Below are 27,125 nucleotides of genomic sequence, written 5' to 3' on the forward strand. Positions count from 1 at the left end.
TATTTTCATGTTTCATGTGTTTTGAGGGCTCTATACAATGCACATTAGATCTACCTTACTAATCATCTGTGTCTTCACTGTATTTTGTTTGCTTATTAATTAGAAATGTGTTACAATCTATACTATGATTGTAGATTTGTCTTTTTTCCTTGTAATTCTATCAATTTTTGCATATACACCACGTTTATACAACCCCTACCTCTTCTTTATGTAACTTATATATACAGGACCCCCTTTTTGCAGACCCAACACTTCCTCTTGTTTGAACTTAAAACCCCTAGTCCGTGGGGATGGGAAATAAAAGAAACTGTGGTGTTAGATCTGATTGATTATTATGGGGGTTTCTTGATTTCTGTTTGTTTTTAGGACACTAGAGACTTAGAGTATATTCCTGAGAGCTCAACTACATATTTTAGAAATGGAGTATTTTATTTTTCAAAGTACTTTTATCTGCCGTATTTGCGAGAACTAGAGCTTGATGCATTTCTTGCCACAGTGTGAAAAATAACTTTTCCTTTTGTGTTTTTACTTTTATAAAACGCTTCCTTTTTGAAAAAACTTCTGGGGTCAATACTTTGGTCATTTACTTGTGTATAAGATTCTAGTTGAGACTAGGTGGTAAAGATGAAGTAATCCAACAGTTGAAGGTAACTAAATGGGTGAATTTGGGCAGAACTCTTTTAACTTTCCAGGTCTTTTTTTCTATTTAATACAAATTTCTATCACGAGTTTCAAATTAAGGGGGCCATTTGATTCCTCTGGGAATATTTTCTTAAATATAAATTATTTAACTTCAGAATTGCTGAATTAGAACCTCTTGGAGTAAGGTTCCAGGAATCTGGGCATCAGCATAAATTGGATTCTTTTTCTGCTGAAGAAAAAAAATGTCTCCCCCTCTCCAAATCTGAAGACATTGAGAAACTTTATACCAACCCAGAGTAGGTTAATATAACCGTTTCCTCTTTAACTTCATTTCTTTGTTAATATAAACTATGTTTGACAGGCCCACAATTGCTCAACACTAAGGGTGACTGCTTGGGTACATGTAGGCACAGGGGTGCAGAATATGGATCATTCCACACCTGTCTCTTTAGGATCAAAATCACTCTGTGGGTTCCTGGGATGGGGCCTCTGTGAGATCACACTCACTCTATAGGACCACAAAATCATGCTTTGGAAACCTGACCATTTCTGGTTTGTTGGATTCTGTAATTACTTATCTTTTGGTTTTTCTTCAGTACTTGGGAAAGATCTTGGAAAATGTACCTTGTCTCAATCAACTATGCTAAGGGGAATCACAGGAGACAAATATGCAAATCTGAGTTGATGTTTTAGGGAGGAAGAAAAAGCACTGGAGCCGGGGAGGCTCCATGTGGCAAAAGGGAAAGAAAGGTTTTGGGAGGAAGAAAAGTTGGGTGACCAGGTCCCCTCCCTATCCAGTCTTCTTGAGGTATCTTGAACAGTGGGATGGATTTCACACGTATGAATGCATGTTCTGAAGAAATGTTCATATGTTCTCTCAGACCCCCAAAGTTCTTCCTGGGAAGATGGTTCTATCCCAGAAATTACAAAGGAGCCAGCTTCTGATAGAAAACCTAGGTGCTGGTGTCTCACAGAGAGTTCTTGCCCCCAGGAGAAAATACAGGCATATTTATTTTGGAAGAGTGGTAGCTCAGTTCAAACACACACATCCCTACTGCATATTTCCTTTGAATGCTAAGAGATGCAGATTTCCAAATGGAATTTTCCTTGAAGGGAATGCCAGGCTGTGGGGTATCATACATTGAGTTGGAACTTTAAGACTTAGATGGGCCTGTTTTAATTTTGACTTGGTGACCTTGGGCATGTTTCTTAAATTCCTTGTGCTTCACTTACTTCATCTACAAAACAGAATTAACATTAGCAATTGCAGAATTGTTGTGAGGACTCAATGTGATGGCTTGCAATAAATGCTAATTTTCTTTTCTTGGCCAACAAATAAAGAATATAATCATCCTAACTACACGTAGAAACATTTGATATGAAAAGCAGCTGCTTTGTTACTTGAGTCTTCTACAGTTGGTGTGGAAGGCATCACTTGAGAAGTAATCTCTCTATCCAGCATCCTGTAGCTTTGCTTTGCCTGGCCTACAGAAGTCCTGGTATTCCTTATTAATTTCTATTTTCTTTGGAGATTCAGATAATGACTGCCCATGGTCTGATTTTAGGTTCTTGGTTTTGTCTGAAGTGTTTAGTTCAGGTTTTGGTTCTGGCTTGCCTCTATCCATCAAACATTTGTTTCACACCTAGTGAATGCCAGGAAATATGGAGAGTACATAAGATATGGTTCACAGCATTCAGATCCTCAAAGATCTCCACGTTCTTGGGGGGAGGGGCAGATAAGAAGGGACACTTTGGCCTCCATTGGACAAGACAATCACATGAAGGGCTGTGTATTCAGAAAAGACCTCATTGTTAACCAGATAGGGTGATAGACATGAAATAAAGATACATGGACAGATTTGAAAGAGGTTCAACTATGGCCTGTAGTGAATAATAACATATAGTTGAAGGAATCTTTTATCTATCTTGTGGAAGATCAGTTTTTGAAACTCTGTTTGGCACTTTAGTTTTCAAGGTAAGTGGAACCCCCCAAAATATGGCCTAGATGTCTCTGTGACCTGGATGGTCAACTATTAATTGTTCTGAGGGAGAAGACAGAAGTCTGGAGGTGGTTTCCAACAGAGGGTAGTGCCTGAGCAATGTGTGCAGAAGGCTGGGGTGAAAGGTGGTGTCCTCAAACCAGGATGTTCAAGGCAAAGTAGGCAGCATTTAAAAGAACACAGACATTGCCATGTTTGTGGAACTCAGTAAATATTTGTTTGCTTTTAAAACTCACCTTTGTCTTCAGTTGCTTCACCTCAAAAGTAGGGGGAACCACTCTGATCTTATCAGGTACAGTAATATAATTTGATAGGGAAGACCAGAGAGAGTCTGTCTCACGGTCTCATTGCAAGGGATCATTTTATCATTCAACCCTCATCAACAGGCCAAATATCAATGAACCAGTAAGACATTTTTCAGTATGTTCTTTCTCATTAAACCAAGTCAAAAATTTCACCTTAATACAGGTTAAGGGAAAACAAACAAAATACTTGGCACTGGGTTTAATGGAGGGCTCAACCTTACCCAAATAGAAATGGCTTTACTGTTTTGTTTTCCTTATTAATAAAATTAGAAAGACTTCATTAAATGTGAAAGGAAATAGGACCGTTCATCTCAGAGAGATGTTTGATAAAAGGGAAAAATACTATTTTGTACTCTATGAAGTACATGATAATCCTAATGGGAGGTGATTTCCTTCTCCGTTGTACTATCTATAAAAACGGTTTTGTAAGAATATAAGTATAAAGAATGTTTCAAGATAAATAGATTATTACAGAAGAACATTTTAGCAGGACTCAGCCAACTGAGCAAAGGCAGTGAAAACCCTGTTTAGTTATTGGTTATTCTTATTCTCTGACTGCTTAAAGAACCACTCAACTCAGCTCTCCCACTGGCAAGGTAGGCGGCCTTGGGCGAGTTAAATGAACATTGCCATTTTCAGACTCCTGTTTTATCTGTGAAATGGGAATTCTCCTATCAATTCAAAAGGTGTTTGTTCAAATAAGGATGTATTTGTGAAGCACCTAGCAACCGACTGAGGCAAAAATAAGTGAGTAGGGTTGCATTGAATTTTTTGATTGTGGTCATCAAAATGAATCCCAAAGAATACTTTGTCATCATCTTTTGAAAGTGCTTCTAGTCTACATCTATCACTGAATATAATAAAAACCTTCTCTTTCCAAATACTGTCCAGTTACTTAATCAAATTGACCTCTCTCATAATTGGTATGAATTTCCTAAATATGATATTATGTAGTCGGTCAAGGTGTCTTGAAGCAGCTGAGGTTTAAGTTAGACATGCCTAAGGACTTCCTGAGGATTCATGATTGCCAAGCCCCAGACTAACTGAGAGAAACCTGAAGTTCTTGGAGGCTTTACCTTAGATTTTTGTTAGTGCTGAGTGGATTCAGTGGTATCCGCCTGCTTCTAGTAGAGGAACTGACTCATTTACCTCCCAAGCTAATAGGCCTCGAGCCTGTGGGTTTGGTTTGCTAAAACTACTTTACTATACCTGTGCACTTAAGGTTTCCAGAGGGCTTTCTATCCTTGGAAAAGCCATGAGGGGTACTCCGCGGGGATCCTCAGGTTTGGGTTTGGAAGGAGATCCTTGTGTTCCTTTAAAGTTATGGACCACACACATGCCCTGCAGGGGGAGGGGACAAAAGACCAGGGTCAGACTGCAGCCATCAATGCATGGCCCTCTCAAAGGGTGGCAGGCCTTTCCCCTAGAATGTCTTTGCCACCGTGACTTTTTTTTCCCTTTGAGCCAGTGGGTAGGGACCACACAAAGACCTTGGGCACAATCTAGGTGTTTGCTGAGCACCTCTAAGGGCTGAAGAACCATCTGACCAATCACCATGAGGTCAGTGATAATCAACCTTCCCCATTAAGCCTATTTCCCCACCTGTAAAATGGAAATAACAACACCTCTTTCATAGATCTGTAGTGATTAAAAGACACAATGAGTGTAAACTACCTCATAATAACAGCTGACATTTACTGAGGGCCGCTCCATGGCTGGCATTGTGCTGAGAATTTTCCCTTCCTGCATGTAACCCACCCAACGATCTTACAAGGGAGGTACTATTATCATCTCCAACTTAGGCAAGGAGGCATGGTGAAGTTAGATAACTTGTCCAAGGTCACAGAGAGATTTTAACTCCATAGCCTCTCGATCATACCACCATACTCTCCTGCCTCTTCACAAGTGCCAAACTCATGGCAAATCATCAGTGGGAGCTAGTCTTCACCTCCTGCCCGAGATGACCGTCCTTAAATTATGTGACTACTGTTTGCTTGAGATTAAATAATGCAGCGGCACATTTCCTCTATTGCTTCCATTAAAATACTCTCCCTCTAAACTACTACTCACTTTTCTTTATTTCCTACTTAGGCCCCCTTCATAACTGAGTCTGTCTTTACCATCTTCTCTGTTTCTTTTGCCCTCATAGAGTTTATCTGTCTCTTTCTGTGCTCTCTCTCCCCTTGTTTGAATCTCTGTTTCTATATCCAGTATCCCTGAATCTTTTTTTAAAGGAAATTTTAGCTTTTTAAAAAAGATCTTATTTATTTATTTGAGAGAGAGACAGAGATAGCGAGAGAGAGCACAAGCAGGGAGAAGCACGTTTCCTGGGAGCAGAGAGCCCGATGGGGGCTCAATCCCAGGACCTTGAGATCATGACCCAAGCCGAAGGCAGACACTTAATCGACTGAGCCACACACTCACCCAGTATCTTTTGAATCTTTCCTGTCACTCTTCAAACCCGGCAGAACATTTATGTAAATACTCTCTACTTGGCTTTCTTCCGTCCCACTCTCCAGGTCTGATTAAACTGCCTCCATTAAAGACAGGGGAGAAATGGGAAGTCTAGGAGCTCTGGAGCTGGGAAGACCCAGGTCAGATTTATGGCTTTCTTGCTTGGGTGGCCATTGGGCAAGTTACTTATTTTTGAGCCTAACTTTCCTCATCTATAAAATGAGGATAAGAATATAATTAGGCTTGTCCTGCGAGCACGTGACTTGGTGTATACAAAGGGTAGAACGTGTAGTGACTGCTCACTTAATAGTCCCCTCCCCTCCATTTCCTCTTCACAGAAAACACAAAACAAGAATGCACGTAGGCTGCAGTTCTCAGACTCTTCTTTCCCTGTGTCCTCTCCAAGTCTCCAGTTTGGAGAGCTTCCAGTCTCCTCTAAGACCCATTTCCAAGCTCAGTGTGAGTGCATGTGCGGTGTGTACGTGGGCACACACAGAAAATAGTGGGAGATTGTGGGGTCTCTCTCCTGCCAGAGAGATTCAGTAGCAGTTCTGGGTCTTACATAAAGACTGTGGGAAGAAAAAAAAAAAGTCTGATATTTTCCATCCACTGGGAAGCCAGTAACAGAGCAAACAGTAACTGAGCGGTAGGAAACAGGGCTGCAAGTTACTCAGAAAAATCGAGTTTAATACCAAAGCAGAATTTGTATATGGTTCCTTAGAAAAGCAAAGGATTTCCCAGATTCATCCCATAAAACATCATGCAGTAGCTTGGGACAGTGAGCACTGCTCTTTCTCTAGCTGGGGATGCTGGCTCCAGGACTGAGGGGCAGCAGAACTGTTTGGCTTTTGAGACCAAGCCTTCATTTTTGAACTGCTTATCTGTCTTTGAGAACCATCTCTTCTCTTGAAGGCTCCCATACTCTTTCCTTCTTTTAAAGAGCAGTCATTGGAAAATACTCCTTAGGGGATATCAACATCTGAGGACCGTCTCAGCTCTGTTTTTCCTACAGCTTCATACAGACCATTTGCACTGAAGTCCTCTGTCTTTTACTTTATAAAGAAAGCTTGGATCCATTAAAAATAATTTTGAATTAAAATGGAGCTTCCTAATCTCCCCAGGGAGATCGGTGTTCTGAGTAAATGAAAGCATTTTCTGTAACTCAGCAGGTAAAAAAATTGGAAAACTCCAAGTTAAAGATGGGGAGAGGCATATGTCTATTTTGTACATTAAGTAGTGCAAGTAGGAAGGATAGGACAAGAAAGAATTAGGTCCCAGGACTGTGAAGTGCATCTATGTGCAATGCCAGTATTTTTTTTTTTTTTTAAAGATTTTATTTATTTATTTGACAGGCAGAGATCACAAGTAGGTAGAGAGGCAGGCGGAAAGAGAGGAAGCAGGCTCCATGCTGAGCAGAGAGCCCGATGCGGGGCTCGATCCCAGGACCCTGGGATCATGACCTGAGCCGAAGGCAGAGGCTTTAACCCACTGAGCCACCCAGGCACCCCGTGATGCCAGTCTTAATGGAGGCTTTGGACCAGAGTAGGCAGGAGGGTAGGAGGGGCATTAAGGCTGTGATGGCTTTTGCGTTTTAGGGATAGCTTGTTGAATATGACCAGAGGACTCATTTTCTGCACAACATATGACTCTCCAGGCACACTGATTTACTATAAATCCTCCTGGTATATTTTAAATCCCTGAAGAGTATTTAAAAATTATACTTCTGTGGTATGCCCACAAAACAAAATATTCCACAGCAAGAAAGAGAAGTGAATTATTGCTACATGTTACAATAGATGAATCTCAAAATAATTATGCCAGGTGAAAGATAGCAAAAAACAAATATATATATATACACATACATACATATATATATTTATATGGATATAGGCTTGGGTGCCTTTGTGGCTCAGTCAGTTAAGCGGCTACCAGAGAGTAGTCCTCTCTGCCTACTTGTGGTCTCTATTTGTCAAATAAATAAATAAAATCTTTAAAAAAAGTTTATCAAATTGTACACTTTTTGTGCCATTTATGATCTGCCTAGCATGCTTCAATAAAATTGTAATAAGACAAAAACAATAAAAATTAACCTCTTCACTTCCAGTCCAACTCGGATAAAAAGATTTCCTAGCTGAGCAGGTGGCAAGGTCCCCAACAATTTGAAGAACTAAAATCATTGGAAATGTCAAGAGATGGAGAAAACTGTATTACCCCAAACTCTTCTCCAGAAAGGTTATTATATGTAGTTGAGAAGCCAACTGGAGTGGAAACAAGTTGCCCAAGAGCCATGTTTAGATGGTAATAGAAGCCTTTTAGAAAATCTGGGTGTGGGTAGAGGAGGGTTTTCTTTCTTTCTTCCTTTTTTTTTTTTTAAGATTTTATTTATTTATTTGACAGAGAGATCATGAGTAGGCAGAGAGGCAGGCAGAGAGAGAGAGGAGGAAGCAGGCTCCCTGCTGAGCAGAGAGCCCAATGTGGGACTTGATCCCAGGACCCTGAGATCATGACCTGAGCCGAAGGCAGAGGCTTAACCCACTGAGCCACCCAGGCGCACTAGAAGAGGGTTTTCATAGTGCTGAGTGGGATATGCAAGTATGGACCAGAGCTGAACTTCTGGGGTGCCTGCGAAGGGGCTGTCCTGCTTCCACCCATGGTCTTTGTTTTCCGTTCTTCCCTCAAGCAACACTTAGCCTCTGCTCTCAATACCTACTGCACAAATATCTAAAGAACAATGCTCTGTGGATTTCTGGATGGCTCCGTCGTTAAGCATCTGCCTTCTGCTCAGGTCATGATCCCAGGGTCCTGGGATGGAGCCCTGTGTGTTGGGCTCCCTGCTCCACGGGGAAGCCTGCTGTTCCCTCTCCCACTCCCCCTGTTTGTGTTCCTTCTCTTGCTCTCTCTCTCTCTCTGCGTCATAAATAAATAAAATCTTAAAAAAAAAAAAAAAGAACACTGCTTTGAATTACTAGTCTGCCAGGCCTCACTCCTTAGCCCAGGAGGGGTTGGAGAAAGTGGGACAAGCCACTGGCCCCAGGCATTCCTCTTCCTGACCGCCATGGGGAATATGCAATCAGATTCCTGGAAGAAAATGTACTTTAGAAGTCCTTTTTGTGGCAATAGGATGCATAGTCCTTAGGAGGAAAAAATGGCAATTTACGAGGCTGGGGCATGGACTTGCTTGGGGTCTGGCTAATCCGACTCGCCGTGATCCTGGACAGACTTTCAGGGGAAACCGAAGGAGGGAAGCCAACCCACCAGAAACAGGGCTACAGCGGTGCCCAGGATGAAGCCGGCAATCACGTCGGAGCCGTGGTTCCGGTACTCGGAGACCCGATTGAGGCCCGTCAGGAAGGCCGAGCAGAGGGTCCCCAGGCACAGCACGGGTTTGGCCAGACGACTGCTCTTTGTCTTGATTGTGCTTGTGATGTACATCTGGAACAGGATGGGGACCTGTGAGTGCGAGGCAGACTGCGCGGGGCGCAAACCCACACATGCGTACACACACGCGCGCACCGGTATGTGCAAACGGAGGTGAACAGGGCCGTGCCAAGGCGGGCGTGCTGACTGCTTGAACATCCCACCAAGTCACTTAGGTTAGAATCTGGGTCGGAAACCAGTGCAGCAAGAACCACACACAGCCACACATGTGTCGTGTTGCTCTGTGTTCTAGGGGCCCATAAACCCGCTGCAGAATAAAGATCAGCTTTAGAACAGGCACCTTTCATGCAACAAATTCAAGATTCACTTGGGGGGTACTGGGAAACCCATATCGAATCTCAGAGACCAAATTAACCTTCTGTGAGAATGAATTTTATGGAAGAGAAGACCAGGTAGGCGAGTGGCCATACATTTCCCTTTTGGTGTCCCCCACAGTTCTAGCTGATTCTTCACACTTTTAGGCAAGAAATACGAAAGCATTGACTGGTTAGTAGATTGACGGAAATAGAATTTCGGATGAGTGCGTCACACAAACAGATTTTAACTGCGCTGGGAAATGGATTCTCACAGTCCTTGGAACAGCTGTGATGGGCTCTGTCCGTGCATTTACTCTGGCGTGCTTTAAAATACTGAGCCTTTCTATGGGTTCCACAACATCCGAAAGGTTGGGAAGATCTGACTGAGGAAAGGATGATGCAATTTATGATACCTGAGATGTAGGCTGTTCTTGTTCATTGTGGGGGGTCGGGCAAGACTCTTCAAGTTTCAGAGGCTCGGTTCTTAAATGTATGTCTTGTGGGCTAGAGCCTCTTCCAAAGAAGTTGTTAATCACCTTTGGTAATGGTTATAAGAAGCCACTAGAGGGCATTACTGATCCATCCCATAATTTCTTTAAAAATTTGACAAGTGAGTTTGCAATTCTGAGAAATAGTTCGCTAATACTCATGGTCTCTAGTGTATTTTTATGGCCTGAGCACAGACAAGTTCAAATGAATACATTCTACAATATGACCATGGAAACTTAATTTCCTAAGTTTACTGTTCACAACAGTGGTGTGAATACAGGCAGACAGGATCCTCTATTACTGGTGACAGATGTGCTATGGAAAACTGTGGTCTGATCAGCTACACAAATGAGAACACATCACGACACCATTCTGACCCTGTATAGGAAACGTTACTTAACACCCATACCAGGTATGTTTAACTTGAGTATTTAATATTTTTGTGGTTTTTTGTTTTGTTTTGTTTAGGTATACCCTTTATAAATCCTTCCTATAAGATTACAAACTATCAAGAACATGGGCTTATGGTTAGTATTCTTCACAGTATTAACCAGTACTTAGGACATCCTTGTTGAGTAATTTCTGAAAGTCCTTCACACATAGTAGGGGCTCAAAAGGAGTTCACACAGTTGGAATCTTGTATCAGGGTTTATCTGATTATAGTCCATCTGTGGGCATGATTTGGATTGGATTATATCTGAATCCTCGAAAACAAGTGTGATAGCAGCATCTCTTCTGAGTGAACAGACTTCTTTTTACTCAAAAGAAATTTATATCTCATCTGATGAGACAATCAGTTATTATGAGTAACAGATTAATTTTTATAGTGGTATTACACAAATTTCACACAGCAATGACTTGAGTTGGATCAATATACAGAAAAGGGTTCAAGAGTACATTGCTTCATATAAAATTTGGTTCTAGATAATTCCGAACAAATGGATATTTTGAAAGTGGAAAAATATGCTGACTGCCTGAGAGGATATTTTTTGTTTAAAAAATATGTGGCCTGCCAATAGATCAATCGATCGATCTATCATAAAGCAAAGAAGTCTTACCAAGCTACAACTGATCTGTTTTGTAAGTTGAGGGTTCTCTATTATCTACATGCATGTTTCCTTAATGAGCGGCAGCTGAAATAATTTTTATCACATACTCATTAAAAGGTAGACCTAAAAGGAATAACTAGGAAAGCTAATTTTGGGTGATTCATCCTACAGATGTGATCCTGTGAGCTCGACACAAAGGAACCATTGTTTTAAAGAGAATATTCAGCAATTTATTTTACACAGTGCTGAATAGTCGGGACATGTAGTCAGTCACCTTCTCTCCACCCTGAATTTGTCTCCAGGGATGTCAGAGACATCCCATCAGAGGCAAGCTCTCAGCAGAGAGCACAGTTACTCTCCCTGGAGACTGTAGGAACCTGCTCCCCTGGGGGTAGGGTGAGTCTTGCTCAGAACCTCTGGGAAGAATGGATTATCTTAAGGGGGTCTTTCCTCTGCCCTCTCTTTCCCCTCCCTTTCATTGAGAATCACTAGACTAGTCATACCTGGAACGTAAGTTCAAGTAGAGAAAACGTGTGTTTTTGACCAATAGTTGCTCTTCCACAGGTAAAGGCAAGGGGTACCCAGCTTTTGAGCTGATCCCTTCTTTACTTGCTTCCATACACTCCTGGTTCTAAGCAAGCACAGGCCAGAGAAAGGGGAGATGAAGTCAACCCAAAATGGACACAATGAAAGAGGAGGAAAAGAAAAGGGACACCAATTGTTTCGTCTTGTATTTTAAGACACGAGACACATTTCAGGTTTTTTCTGTAATGAAAGCAAAAAGTGTAAAGAGAATGTTACACCCTAGCGGGGGCAGTCGAACCCTGTCTGATTTGTAGAGCAGCGAGAAGTGAACTTTTGGGTGTTGGGGCTCATGTAGTATTGTCCATCTATTCTGGCTAAATAAAGAGGAAGAGTGTCAGGAGGAGCAGAGGGAAACTGTGGTTTTCTCTCAGGTCTGCTGTACTACCCAGGCAACCATGTGTTTGAAGGCCCACACCTGCAAATTTGTAGGCAGGTATGCGAAATGTGTGCTGCTCTGGGACCAATGAAAACTTTGGCAAAGAATGTTGTTGTGGGCAAGTGGAAGAATCCTGGACAGGGTGCCAGGAGCATAGGTCCCAGATCCAACCTGGGGGCTCTCAGCTATTTTCTGGGCCTCAGTTTCTGCATCTGTAAAATGGGAAGATCTGACTAAGAGATAATCAACCCTGCCAAATTAATAGCCTCTGGCAGGTCAGTATATTACCCTGGGATGTTGGGGAGGAGGGTAGGGGCAACAGTGTGATGCCGTACAGGAGAAACACGCTGTCACGTGTTTCCTGTAACACTCTTAAGTGACAGCGATAAGAGAAAGAAGGTGAGGAGGCGAGAGAGACTCCTGTCCCAGCCAAACACTCGACTTGGTCTTGGGAGTGACAACAGGACTTCAGTACTCACCGTGGCATATAAGGCGGAGTAAATGCTCAGAGCAGCATGTTTGGAGGGAAAGGATCTCCGAGCCTTTTCTATCACTTCCATGTCCCCAGTGCAAATGTTCCCATTGTTGATGAACTGCTGGTGTGCCCGGCAGTCTGCACTGGTGTAGTTCGGCTTGCACACTGTCAGGAAGTATGGCGTCAGGTGCCCTGTGACCACCTGCCCGGCGTTTACAAAAATGTCAGTAGCAAAAAGTCCGAAGGCAAATACCCCTACAAGGAGAGTGGAAATGATCAGGAATGATGACATTGATACAGTTTTGTCCCCGAGAGAAGACGAAGCGGTGAGAGTCCACAACAACCGCCAAAGAGGACCTCACCGGAGTCAGATGGTCCCCTGACTTTCGTCTTTGCAGGGACTGGTGCCTGATTCCCCAACCATTTTTTCCTCTAAACTGATGCCGACCTTCTGCTGTTTGCATGTTATCGTTTTGTATAAGTAAGGCGGAAGCAACACATTCAAATGGAAAGAACTAGAATTTTGGAGTCCTACTGATCTGCCTCCATCGAGCCCCAGCGTTGCTGATTCACTCACTGTGTGTAAGCTATTTGCCTTCTCTGAACCTTGGGACCCTCAGTCACAACAACGTTGGGGGCAGTGATGCCTCACAAAGAGGTTGGAAAGATGACAGGGGATAGGTCCAAAATACCCACTACAGTGCCTGGTTTCAATAGCTATTCAACAGCAGTTCGTTCCCTTTTTTCCCATAGAAAACATATTCTCCCTGGTCCTGTTTGGAAATGCAAGTACTCCGAAGGGATATCTATGAAATCAACGGCAGCTGAGAGTGAATGAGGTTGTGCAGGAATTAACCCTAAAAGAGAGTAAAAGGGTCATTCCAGAAACCTTGATTGAACTGGATGTTTCACTTGATGTTGGACAGAGAAAATGACAAGGGACGAGTGTTAAAGACAGCATTCCTGACTGCTGCTCTAACGGCCTTCCACAAACTGAGCTGCTGAGAACAACACAAGTGTACCCTCTTACAGTTCTAGAGGTCTGAAGTCCAAAATAGGTTTCACTGGGGTAAAATCAAAGTCTTAACAAGCTGTGTTCTTTCCAGAAGCTTGAGAGTAGAATTCATACTTTGCCTTTTCTAGCATCTAAGCTGCCTTCATTCCTTGTCTTTGACTCCTTCCCTTCCAGCAATCATACCGTCAGACCTCTGCTTCAACTGTCATACTTCCTCCTTTGACTCAGATTCTCCTGCCTCCCTCTTAAAAAGATGCTTAGATTACATTGAGTCCACCTGACTAATTCAGGATAATCTCATCTCAAGATCCTGCATTAGTCACACCGGTAAATTCCCTCTTGTCATATACGGTATCAAATCTACACAGTTTCTAGGGATTAGGATACAGCCATTTGGGGAGAGGAGGGCATGGTTCTTCCTGCCACACTGACTTTGCTGTTTGGCCGAGAATCCTGTGGGGAGGCTATCTTTCCTATCTTTTCTGGATTTTATCTGTCCTCTGGCAAATTCCACGGGATTAGTCCCAATAAGATTGAACATGATAAAGCAGAATTCCTTACTGGAATCTTCACTGTGAACTCTTTCAAAGCCTATACAGTACAGCGATAGCTTCTCAATGGACTACTGTTTCTTCGGTACACCAAGAGGTGCTGCAGCACCGAGCTACATACAAGTTGTTGGAAGGGATAAAGACTTCTGAAACGTGGCTCAATTATGGGAGAAGTTGGCAAGTGCGAGAGAGAGGGAGTGTTAACCCTTGTAAATGTCAAGGATCTGCTATAGTTTCAGTTAAATGTCTACCCAACTCGGATTCCCATACGATGTCCTCGATCTGCAAATTGTGCTGATATCAGCACCCAAAAGTTAATCCATTATAGCAGAAATGAAGGCAAGTTTGGCTGAAACCTTCATCCGGTTTTCATTTTGATCTGTATTGATTGCTGTAATTTTCCTTTTTGTGGCTCTGCCAGGATGTGCTTTATCACAATGAGAACTGGCTCTTTTAATAGCTTTGGCCGGCTCACTCTCAGAAGGTCTGACCTCTGAGAGTAGGCAATCATTGATCATTCATGGCAATTTTCACCCCCAGGTTCTGGAAGTCTGAATGGTTAGACAGTTTTTTTTAACACCTTCAAGCGAGATTCTTAAAGACCAGGTCTCCCTGGCTTTTACAAGGGGGCAATAAGTCTGTCTCGACATACTTTTCCAGGAAACTAGGGTAATTTATGATTTGAAAAAAGGAAAGTGGCATCACTTTCCTCTGGCATTTTATTTGTCAGAAGTGCTTCCCATCAGGGCAGGTTTGATCTTTCTGAGATGGGATTTCCAGGCTCCTCGGCTTGGTGTCTAAGGTGTCTCGTGGCGGTGCTGCCGTGGCAGCTCTGCTCTTTATTGTTCCGGGATATTTTTGCAGAAAGTGGGCCTTCCCCTCTTCCTCTCTGCTTCCTTAGGATCACCTCTGCTTTTCCTGATGGCTTAACAAGCGTCTGCTTTCCAAACAGTTCATTCTGGTGCATTTGATCTAGCTTCAGAAGGGCCCTGTGGCAGCCCCGGGGAATCCACCTGCCTGACATGGGCAGTGACAACAAAGGGCGGTGGACCCCACAGCAGCGAATCACAGAGAATGTTGGATCCTACAGGGCTTTTGTGAGACACTCCAGCCATCGCTCTGAACCCTGAGCTCCTTGTGTGTCTTTTCCCAGCCTCAGAAGCTCACAATAGCTACTTTTGTTCTTAGGGTCAGGTGGAACACCATTTATGGTCTCCTTATTGCAACGTATGATTTGAAGGAGATGTTTTTAACATGTCTATAGAACCTACCTTGGGGTCAAAGATTCTTTCAGTAAGGTCATATTTTTGAAATTTTAACAGATACGGTTTTTCATTCCTCTAACTATTTATCTTCTGAATCTGCTCCCAATAGTACTCCTTGCTTGGGGGGAGCTGATCACATTTATGAATGAATTAACCACCAACAAAATAGTCTAAAAGTAAAGCCCTTTTGGTTTGCCAGAGCTCCGTGCTTGAGACACATGTAGATATTGTTGCTTTGTTTGGAATTCCAAAAAGGCTTGGCTCGGAAGACTAAGAGCCATGGTCTGACCACTGAGTTTCTAAAATCAAACTAACGTAGGAGAGGATGTGGCTGGGGAGGACACACAAGGAGGAGCCGGAACCCTGGTTGAGGGCGTGAAGAGGCGTTCCCATACACTCTGCCTCACACTGCCTGTCAAACCCAGGGGCAGGGCAACAGAAACCTCCAGGATGATTTTTGGAAATCTAGTTGAAGCATGTTCCATCCCATCTCAGGAGCACTGCAGCTTTTTGGAGAAGCTTCACAACCAGCATGGTATCAGAATGGTGTCCTCTATTAGCAAGGGCAGAGGGAGGGGCAAACTAGTAGAGCCCAAGGGACACCTCACAAAGCTCAGACACCCTAGTGTGTGGTATGGGATAAGGGCTTGTAAACTGCCCCACTCTAAGGGATGACGGGCATTAGAATGCCGAGAGGACAGGAGGCTAGAAGGGCCTGGAATTAGGACAAAGAAATCGATGATGATGTCTATTGTACTTGTCAGGATGACACAGATCAGCCAAGGGAACCTGAGCATGCTTCTTTGTGGCCTAAAGAGGACACCTGTCGGCACGAAGAAGGAGGAAGGATGAAGAGAGAGGAAGACAAAGGTATTAAAAAGTCCTTGTTTTTTTCCCTCAGGATTCCATATGGGTTCATCTAATCTCAGTCTGTCTCAGGACAAGTTGGGATCTTTGATCGCTAACAATGTAGGGCGTGGAGGTGCAACTCCGCGATCTGGTCCGTGCTATGGAATCGGTGCAGGAAACTACCCTTTTACTCAAATGTGAACATAGCAGGAGCAGTGACATAACCAGGAAATGTGCATAAGGAGAACTAGCAAAGCCACGCATAACTGGCATGCTTGAAAAAGATACTAGGACTCAGAGCAGGATACCTTTAGGCCTTCCAAAACAAACAAACAAACAAAAAACAAAAAACAAAAAAAAGCAAAATTTGTCAAAGTACATAACCAGACTTCCTGCTGCCAAGGAGGATGGTACTGCTTTCCACACAGGTGACTCTCATTAGGAAGCCTCGCCCCAGAGAGCAGGGTGGAAATGGGGTGAGGGGGCATTGGTGAGGTAAGGGAAGGACTAAATTCCTTTCAGCCACAAAGGTCCTGTGACCTGAAGGGGAACCTCTACATCGAAGGCCAACTATTCTATATTAAATTATAAATGTGTAATTTCCAGTTTAAAATGGCACCTTGCTTGACTGGCCCTGGTAGAGCAGCTCTCAGTGATCCACCGAAGCAAACACGACCGACGCCTGTGAAAAAAGAGGGAAACTCCCAGAGCCAACCTGAGGGGAGAGTCAGGAAGGGGTTTCCATTATCAGTAAGAGACATGGAGTGCATTCTCTCTCTCTCTCTCTCTCTCTCTCTCTCTTAATCTCTCTCTCTCACACACACACACACACACACACAAACACACGGACTTTTACTTCAGGAAAACTCGAACTTCTCCTTAGAAGACAGAGATGAGGGGAGAAAACCAAGGGCGAGATTTCGTTTCTCTCCTACCATCTGGCCCCTGACTCAGAGGTTCGGGGATGGAGATTCCTCAGAAAATATGGCCGTGGTCACCCTACTGGATGAGTTCTGCTCTTTGAATTTGCCTGGAACTGTCCTCTCTCCTTCTTCAGTTTTCTCAGCGTGTTCAGGGACACACTCCTGGGCAAGAGCTAGGTGGGAGGCGGCAGAGGCACAGGCGGCGGCCTCTTCAGGGAACAGACCCACAGGCTCTAGAGACAAGCGCCTGCTGGGCCCTGCAGTTGTGTGTGGCAGTGGGGGTGCGAGGAGCGGAGCAGCTCCGGCAGAAAGCCTGCTGACTGGGGGCCGGCTCGCGCTGTGCACACCAGCCTGCTCTGCAGCTGTAGCTCTGAAGAGCAGGCCAAGAGCAAGCCACACTTCTGTCTGCTGATCGATACTATGGGTGGGTTTGCCTCGCCTGAGTGGATAGGGTGAAAGAAACAATCACCTATCACATGGGGTTTTGGAAAAAAATTCCTATATTAGACTAGTATGATATTGTTTTACTTTTTCCTACCTGTTGTCCCAGTGAGAATTTTACATGTGTGTGATTTTCTAGTGATGGCCAACTCTCCCGTTGGAATTGCAGAATATACAAGCCCTCTAAGAGCACGGAGAACATCTATTTTAACGTTGCATCTTAAGCACCCAGTATCAAATGTGACGGAGTAAACATTTAATATTTATTTGTGAATCAATTAATGGACTGCTAAAGAAACATCAGAATAAGAACAGGAGAAGAGAATGGAAAAAGCATAGGAACGTGTCCAGACTTTCTAGCTCAGGTAAGTGTCTCATATCCCCGATTCCATTGAACACAGGGTTGAAGTCTAACCATTTAGCATGTAAATCGTAGGGACTGTGTCTCTTTTTTATAAACTTCCCCAAAATTCAGCAGAGTCAGGAAAACTTGTAAATCATCATTTGCAAATTAAGGGTGTCTCCATTTTCAGTGCAATGAGAGTGAAAAAAATCACCTTAAATTGGAATCTGGGGATCCCTGCTGTACCCAACAGGAGAGACTTCCTACCGAGGAGAGCTGTGAAGCACAAGGATTCTGGAAATCACGATCAGTTTGGGGACAACTTTATACTTAGACATCTTCGAGAGAAATGTCTCCCTTTCTGATCCTGAGAACTTGCAATGGTTGTCAGTTTAAATATGAACACAGGAGTACATGACTCCTGCCTATTTTCATATGAAAAAGTTAACATCTAGAACTTTCAAAAAGAAAAGGATATTGAAAAAGACACAAACATGACTTATCCGGGTTAGGTTGGTAACAGTATCTCTGAAGAGGGGGAGGGAATCCCATTTCTCCCTCAACACACGTTCCCAGCTTCTTCTCAAACGTTTCTAAAAGAGGGCTGCTCTTTTGTCTATGTTGAGCAAAACAATGCACTAGAAGAGAGGACTGAAGAACTACTGTGCTGTGTGACATTGAGAATGCTTGAACATTTTCTTGTGTTCAAAATTTAACCAGCTTTGTGAATCTTTTGCCTTCGCTTTCCTACTATGATGTTCAAGAAACGGAATACATCAGTTCCTAGACTTCATTTTAGTAGGAAAATGGGTATTCCACACCAGCAAGTACAAATACGGGGGTTCACCAGTGCCATATTCCACAGTGGAAGGGAACACCTAAGGAACTCTTACGTTCGGTTTTCCTCAGTGGACATCTCAACAGGGATGTCTTCTTTAGCCCTCCTTTCCGAGGACAATTCCTCAGGGTTTTTCCTCTTTCAAATGTCTGACTTCTCTCTTACTCCTGCTGGCCTTAAATATTTACTCCTCAGTTCCCCTAGACAGTGTGGATCCAAAGCCTGGTTGACAGAGACAAAGATACTAAAAGTTTGCCAGAGGCTGTGAAATGTTTTTCTTTTTAAAGAGTTTATGGATTGAATGATTGATTTAGAGTGCGCATGTGTGGGGGCGGGGGTGGGGGAGTGCGGGGAGCCGAGGCAGAGGGAAAGGAGAATCTTAAGCAGACTCCGTGCTGAGCATAGAGCCCCACATGGGACTTGGTTTCAGGACTCCAAGAACATGACCTGAGCGGAAATCAGGAGTCCTACGCTGAGCCAACTGAGCCACCCAGGCACGTTGACAGTGGAATAGTACAATAAAATGGAGAAAGTAGATGCAAATAATTCTAGGAAGCATGCCCTAGATACAAACTAAATGTGGAAAGGGAAGATTTTAGATTCCTTACCTACCAAGGAATGTTAACAACAGGCATATCAAATTCTGGAGGGCTTCCAAGTAACAGCCCTGGAGTTCTGCCCTTTCTGATCATGTTCCTAAATTTCTGAAGCAAAGCTGGTGATCTGAATCCTCTCCATTGCTAGCACCGACCAGCACCACATCCTGTTAGTGACTGACAGATACTGACCTAGTGTCTCTGCCTGATGCATTTTCTAGTTAGAGTTATTATGTACGAATGTAATAATTTAAATTATTTCCAAAACACTACTTCTTTCTTTATTGAGGTATAACTGACATATTTCAGGTGTGCAATATAACGGTTCGGTATTTGTAGATAGTGTAAATTTTATTTTTCACATAAAAGTTTTGAAAGCACCCTTTATCAACTGTTGGGAGTCATTGCCAATATTCAGACAGTATTCTTGCATCTCACTGTGCCTAATTTTGTGATGATGTAATATCTTCATAGCAAAAGTATTCATATAATGTTTTAAGCAAAAATGTGAAGTCTACGTGTTTTCTTAAATCTTTAAAACTGAGGGTGATCTTGTTCCCAGGGAACGCGTTGCAGTGTTTAGAGATCATTTTGATTGTCACTATTGGGACAGGGGTGCTACCAATGAAGTGCCATGAATTTGCGTCGGCTCTTCTGCAAAGTGTTGAGAAAGTGGCTATCTACTTGTTCCTTTTATTAGAGTCCAGTCTTTTAAACACTGGTGCAGGGAGAGCCCTCAGGGAAGATCACTAGAGTCTCATATGACTAAATAACTCTTCTCTTGATAATGAGAGTAACCTACAGAGTTCTGGATAAGGAGACTTGTTCTCATTCATGGAGGATGACACTCAAAGAAGAACAGATTTGTTCTGAACCATAGGCAGTCTCATCACAACTTCCGGAGACCTAAGCAGAGATCTGGCTGTGCCTTTTAGTCATTCAGGGCTCCCAGTTCCAGCGCCTCCCCACCCCTCATGTCCCAGGCATCTTTGCTCCCTAGAAGGAAGTACCAAACATGTCCGTCTCAAAGTCTGGTGGCTTCACTGCTTATGAAGCCCAGAGACAGAGGTTCCAGAAATGGAGGCTCCATTTTCCCCCCGAAGATCTGTACTGGCTTTCTCCTCCTGATGTATATCCTGGAGCTTCAACTCTGGTTTCTATCGCTGAGTTCCAGAAATATCTCCATTGGCTTATAGGCTCATGCCTTGCTTTGCCTTTGGCATTTTTCTGTCCAGATGATGAAAGTTGGGTGCCTGGGCACTGCAAGTTTTTTTAGGAAAAAAACGGAACCTTAACTTTTTTCACTTGGTACAAGGGGCACCTACTTTCCTGGAATGGTCACTGTCCTGCTAGGAAGTCACTGCCAAGTCTAGACAATTCTCCTTGAAGGACAGCCTCTCTCTCCCCACTTAAAATTGCATATCTGCCCCTACAAACTGCCCATTTCCTTTTTCTATGTTATTTTTCCACATGACACTTATCTTCTAATGAACACTACAATTTACTTATTTATTTTGTTTAACGCTTGGCTTCCCCTACTAGAATAAAAACTCGGTGAGGGCAAATAAATCTCTTTGGTTCACTAATATGTCCTCAGCAACTTAATCAGTGCTTACCATATGGTAGATGCCCACCTAAATCATTTGCTGAAGGTTGAATGAATATGATCAGTCCTCTAATTTATAAATATAAATTATGTATTATATATAAATTGTATAATTAGTATAAATACTGAATGTACATAGAAATGGACTTCCTGAATCCAGTTAAGTCTCTTTTTAGATAAAGTACATTTAAGTGACTTTCAAAATTGAGAAGGATTTTCTAGTTCTCAAAAAAGGCTGACATTAAGCTTGTCTCAGGGTACCAATTCTTATGACCATAAAACACTGTGACCTTTGAAGCTGCATTTAAAATATTCATGCTCCATTTAGATCACACTTAATTTATGGCAATTAATTAGTGTTACACGAATTAACAGTTTACCATGGTGCTTTCTATTCTGTCCAGTGCTACCTAATCCTCAGGCCTGACCTAAATGGCATAAGACTCGCTTGGTATTTAATTAAATTTTTATTATAAGTAATAATGGAACAACTATGTGATCCTAAATGGAAAACCCATAATAAATAGCTTCTGGGTGACAGGCTATTCTAGTTGCAAATAGATAGTTTAATCCTGAGGTATTTGGATGAATTTTTCCCTTTAACCCAAAAGAAATTAGTTATTCAAGAAGGGAAAGTTAATTTAGTTTTCCTTCTATATGGCAAAAAAACCTCAAAACCCTCATCAAATTCTAATGCTTTTTATTCATTACTTTTTAATATTAAACCAAAACTTTACTATTTAATAACTGATGTTTACAAGGCTACATTTACTCAAGTATATTAGTAATAAATGTAACCAAACTTCTCTTCATGAATTTTTTTGAAAATGTGACTTCCTTATTTTGTCCTTGCTGCTGCAAAGAGAATGCAAGGGTTTATCTCTTTTGAGAACTTAGATCTATGTGTTTTTGCTGTTCAATTTAGTGCAACAACAAAAGAGATGCTATAAGAAGGGAAAGGAATGCAGAGGAAAATGTTGAGGAGATGGAGAAGTCCAAGTCTGTGTTACTAATTTGACTGCATTTGTTTTTATAAAATGTTGGTGAAATGTGTTAGTGCAGTCAATTCTTTTCCTCCCTTCCCACATCATGGAAACAACTTGAGAAATTAAACCATTCAGAGGTGGGTACAACCTACATTCGGGAGGCTGGGCATCTTTCTTCTAACGACCACTTTGGGAAAACCAATTTATTATTGGATCTGTGAATCACAGCAATTCCATCCTCTCTGTCAAGGTCAACGCAGCTATTATCTTCTTCATTTAATATTTTTCCATCTGACTTCACTATTTTTGCCATTTTCTCACTGAACATTTATGTTGGAACTCTGGGGTGGGCTGAGGGGATACTGTTCAAGTCCACACCAGCCAGACTAGAGAAGACTGAGAGACAAGTTACCACTCTCAGCTCTGCTTCCCACGCTGAAGGTCTTGTTAAAGGACTTGCCCAACCTTCTGAGTAGCCTCTCCCTAGCCCCTATTTTTCCTTCCCTTTGCCCCCTTAAAAAAATGTTTAACTCTTTTTCTGACTTTAAAATTATAGATATTCATGATAAAAATTGGAAATTATAGAATAGAAAGCAAAAGGTAAAAATTATTCAACCATTCTCCTACAACTCAGAAATGATATAGGTTGACTATGAGTGTATTTCCCTTCAATCTTTCTTCATCGTGATACACATACACACACACACACCCCTATGATGTATCCTTATTTTGAAATAATTATAGATTCATAGTGTCTTGACTTTTTCAAATAACATTATATCATGAATATTTCCCCTTTCATTAAAAATTCTTTTTTTTTAAAGATTTTATTTATTTTATTTGACAGACAGAGATTACAAGTAGGCAGAGAGGCAGGCAGAGAGAGAGAGAGAGAGAGGAGGAAGCAGGCTCCCCGCTGAGCAGAGAGCCCGATGCGGGACTCGATCCCAGGACCCTGAGATCATGACCTGAGCCGAAGGCAGCGGCTTAACCCACCGAGCCACCCAGGCGGCCCTCATTAAAAATTCTTAAATATATTTAAGGAGAAACATCTGAACTTTTTATGGAAAACCAGAGTTTTCCTCTCACATACCCTGAACAAAATGAACATGTTGTTTAATAGAAAGAAAACTGGATGATAGAGTGTACACTATTTTTAGCAACTCTCCATCCAAAGAAGCACCAGCCTGCCAACACTATGGTCTGGTGCTTTAAGGAAAGCTCAGAGCGTGACCACAAAGTGCATGGATAAAGTAATTGTGAAGCAATGGATAGAACATGTTTGCCAATTCAGCTTTATTCAGGGATAAAATTTAGGCTGATAACATAAAAAGTTCAGATGTTTCTCCTTAAACATAGTAAGATCATGCATTAGTCACATTTCTTTTTACATCTTTACCACCAGGAAGGTCAGTGTGGTTTAATTAATCATTATATAGGATACAAATAGCTTTCAAATGGATAAAGAATGTATTACTTTTTATGTAATTATATATATATGTACATTTTAATTTTTTAATCTCTTTATAAACTTGCGGTATTTAAAAAAAAAATTCTTAAATATAACATCTTCTGAGGTTGTAACTTACAGTGTTAGCATTATTTTGAAAAAAGTGTATCAGTAGATATTTATCATTAATGTTATGAAAAGAATTTTAGTACATAAAAATTAATTTACATTAATGACCATCTCCTTAGGTTAAATTATTTGAAGTGGAATTTTGGGTTAAAAAGGATAGCTATTTTTTAAAAAATATTTTATTTATTTATTTGACAGAGTGCGATCATAAGTAGGCAGAGAGGCAGGCAGAGAGAGAGAGGTGGAAGCAGGCTTCTAGGACCCCGAGACCATGACCTGAGTGGAAGGAAGGGGCTTAACCCACTGAGCCACCCAGGTCCCCCAGGCACCCCAGAATAGCTATTTTTAAGACTATTGAAATACACTGTCAAACTGCTACACAGAAAGAGTATATAGATACAGTCTTTCCAGAAATGTATTTGAATCCCAAGCTTCTCCTTACCATTGACAGCATAAAGCATTACTTCGTTTAAAAATATTTTGCTAATTCACTGGTCATTTTGCAGTGAGAAGCTGATCATATTTGTTGGGAAATACTATTTGTAATGGATTCTAGAATAATTACATAAACTGCAAGAGAAAATCATGCAATTTCAACTTAGTTAGAACAGTTAGGTAAAACAGTTGTCATTTTCTGATGATTTTTGGTGACTCTTGAGCACAACAAAAGAACTGTTAAGCTCTTTACAATAACATTTCTAATACATTTGATTACTATCTTACTTCAATTTTTTCAAAGGAAAACCTCCTCATTTAAAGGATCTTTAAGTAGTATGTTTTTTTCCTCTTATAAAAAACATTCATCCAGATACTCAAAAAAAGTAAGTTGCCCTTCTTACGATACACAGACCCCTCCCCCCACCTCCAACTCTCCTATATGAAGTTAGGACAGACTTCTTTGAGTTTGTCTTAGAAATTGCCTAACATATGTACTTTAATTTCCTAAAACTAAGCTGAAGAGTGGTAATAAAGTTAATTAAACAGGAGGCAAATGAATATTTGCCAGCATTTATGGAAGCAATTTCAGGCAAATCTGTGATTTAATAACATTAATCATTGTTCTTTACTTATTAAAAAAATTATTGAAAACCTACTATGTGCCAGGCATTTTGCAATATGCTGTTGATAAAAAGTGAAAAGATACAATCCCTGCTCTCCAAAGGATCACAAAGTAATAGGAGTAACAGCCTTGCATAGTTATAGGGATATAGTAAGTGCCTATAAAAGATGCAGGCTCAGTGGGGGCCTGGGAGCTACCTGTCTGGCATGGTCAAGAGGTAATGTGTTAGCAGTGTTCTGGAGGCTGAGGAGGACTGTCAGCTTGAAGGGTGAGAGGATGGCAATGGGGTTCTGCCGACAGAGGAACAGCTCATGAACAGGAACCAGAGATAGGCGTCACACTGTTCAAAACACCAGGAATGCTCTGGGAAGCAGGGAACTGACTTGATCATAGTTTGGATCCAGAAAGATCTGCAAAATGGTCAATGGAAGATATTTTTGTGCACCTGGGGCTCCCGGAGCCATGTTGCAGGATAGGATGCAGGGGGACCACTGACAGGGCAAGATATTTCACTGGCCTACACGCAGGGCTCCCAACCTTCAGAGTGATTTGGAATCATCTGGATGACCAGTCATGAAATACAGATCATCAGGCTCCATTCCCAGACTTTCTGATTGGGTAGGTATGGGACGACGCCTAAGAATGTACATTTCTAAGAAGTTCCCAGATGGCTTGAGGTGACCTCTAGGATCTTGATTTAAGTAACTGAGCAGATGCTGGTGCCATAAAACAGAGGAGGGAAAGCATGAAGCAAGTGCTTCCATACCCAGCAACCTCCCTTCCTTCTTGATGCTGTTCCTCTAGTTCTCCAGGATTTGCAAGTTACCTGCTGCCTGTCTCCACACCCTTCCCCGTGAGCAGCATCTCTGTTAGCTTACGATAGACTTCAATGGACAATGTCACCAATTATGAAAATGGGAGTTTGATGCTTCTCTTGGGTGAGACATTTCTACGTTAATCATCCTCCTGAAACCACGCCTCCGCTCAATGCACTGACTCCAGTAGGAATTTCAGGTACTACCACAGGCAATCTGCAGGATTCATTCCTGGATAGTTGGGGGGGGGGTGCTGTTGCTATCCCTCATTGAACAAATCTTGCCCCGACAATGCCCCGAGACAGGCGGATATACATGATAGACGCCGGTTGTAATTTCTATTTTTTGGACTTTGCCCCAGATTCTTTCCTTATCTTTGCCAAGAAAGAACAACAGTGACTTTTAAAGAAATCTCCAGTTAACTGTAAATAACCTTCTGCTTTAAATAACTTGCTCTAATTATACGATCAGGCAGTGGTCATAAAATCTTCTCTGAATCAAATTACGCAAATGCGTGTATAGACATATACACTCTCACACTGCTCGGGAAAAGTGCCTTTACGCCATTCTATAGCAGATTCTTCATCTGTACAATTAAGATTATAAGTTACCTTACAGGGCCTTGGATGGATTAAATGAAATAATGCTCATAAAGTGTCTAGCCCACTGTCCTGTATAATAAAGATTCTTTTCCCTCCTTTATTTTCTCCTTGATGATTTGTTACCTCGCCACTCTGGTGGGAAGTGACCAAATTTTGGACATCTTTGAAAGGCACCACTGTTTGGCATGAGTGAACTCACAGACAGTGACATCATATTGACCAGGGATTACCCAGTGAGCTCACTGGAGACTTCCACAGGTCATTGTGCCGATCGCATCAGTAGATGCTGAAGACAACTTTTTTTTTGAAGACCATTTTTAAAATTTAAGATTCTACTTATTTATTTGAGAGAGAGAGAGAGAGAGAGCGGGCATGCACAAGCATGCACAAGTCAGGGTAGGGGTTGCAGTAGAGGGAGAGGGAGAAGACTCCTGCCAAGCGAGCAGGGAGCCAGACAGGACATGGGCATGGGCGGGAGCTGGATCCCAGGACCCCAGATCATGATCTGAGCAGAAGCTCAACTGACTGAGCCACATAGGTAGCTGTGAAGACTATTTTAATGTTAACAGTTGCTTCTTTTAAGTTAGATTTTCTTAGGCTTCTCACGCTACCACTTCCCTCATTCCCACTCCAATCACAAAAGTTCTTGCATTTTTTATTTTAATGTGGTCATTTGCTTATGACTTGAAGTACTCCAACCCTTTTCTACAATAGGAAAAAAAGAGGATTAAGGATAACCAAAAGAGTTGAGAGGATGTTATATTCTGGCCTTCACTTTCCCAGCTGTCAGTTCTATAGGTTTTAATTAATTAATTAATTAATTATTTTTTTTAACGATTTTATTTATTTAGAGAGAGGTGGGGATAGCAGGCTCTCAAGCAGGGAGCCCGATGCAGGGCTCGATTCCAGGACCCTCAGATTATGACCTATGCCGAAGGCAGAGGTTTAACCCATTGAGCCACCCAGGCACCCCTATAGGTTTTAAAGAGTATCACAGCTTGTTTTTATACCAGCAATGTTCCCACTTTGGGAGCTTTATCCTGGCTCCCATGAACATCCGGTCACTAGATACTTGTAGGAGCTCATTTGAACACTGTACCAGTTATTTATTGAGTATTTACTATTTAGGAACTCTGCAAAATCTATTTCCTACGTATTCCCATATACATATTCATTCCCACTCTATAACCATTATCCACATCACCTCAGATGTTTTTATAAAAGCCCTAGGAGGAGAGATATAGAACACGCTTTAGTTACCTCTTATCATGAACACTAATAAAGCTATTTGTTTTCCAACCTTGGAAAGGCACCATTCTCCAGATTCTGACGGGTTACATTTCCCATACTTTGAGTAGAGTTCACTGAATAACAAAATTATACTGGATGGGAAATCTTTGTGAGGAAATTTGATTATTTCTAAATTCATTTTATTTGTGTCCCCCGCTGTGCCCCCCCCCCAGACTCAGTTAAATGGTATATGACAATATCTGGTCAATATTAAAATATATGTCTAGAGAGTATCTCAGATAAATATTGTGTAGGGG

The 27,125-nt window shown here is 42.0% G+C and overlaps 1 protein-coding gene across 2 annotated transcripts in view; it reads right to left on the reverse strand.

The window, feature by feature from the left end:
- Positions 1-27,125, reverse strand: part of PLPPR1 (phospholipid phosphatase related 1) — a 261,380-nt gene that overhangs the window by 2,135 nt on the left and 232,120 nt on the right. For both annotated transcript variants that reach the window (XM_032306443.1, XM_032306441.1), the window contains 3 exons: positions 12,114-12,364; positions 8,657-8,833; positions 4,157-4,288 (listed from right to left, as the gene is read on the reverse strand). In XM_032306443.1, coding sequence (XP_032162334.1) covers positions 4,157-4,288; positions 8,657-8,833; positions 12,114-12,364 — 560 coding nt within the window. The remainder of the gene's footprint in view (positions 1-4,156; positions 4,289-8,656; positions 8,834-12,113; positions 12,365-27,125) is intronic.

The sequence above is a fragment of the Mustela erminea genome, chromosome 12 (genome assembly GCF_009829155.1).
Source record: "Mustela erminea isolate mMusErm1 chromosome 12, mMusErm1.Pri, whole genome shotgun sequence".
Classification (NCBI taxonomy): domain Eukaryota; kingdom Metazoa; phylum Chordata; class Mammalia; order Carnivora; family Mustelidae; genus Mustela; species Mustela erminea.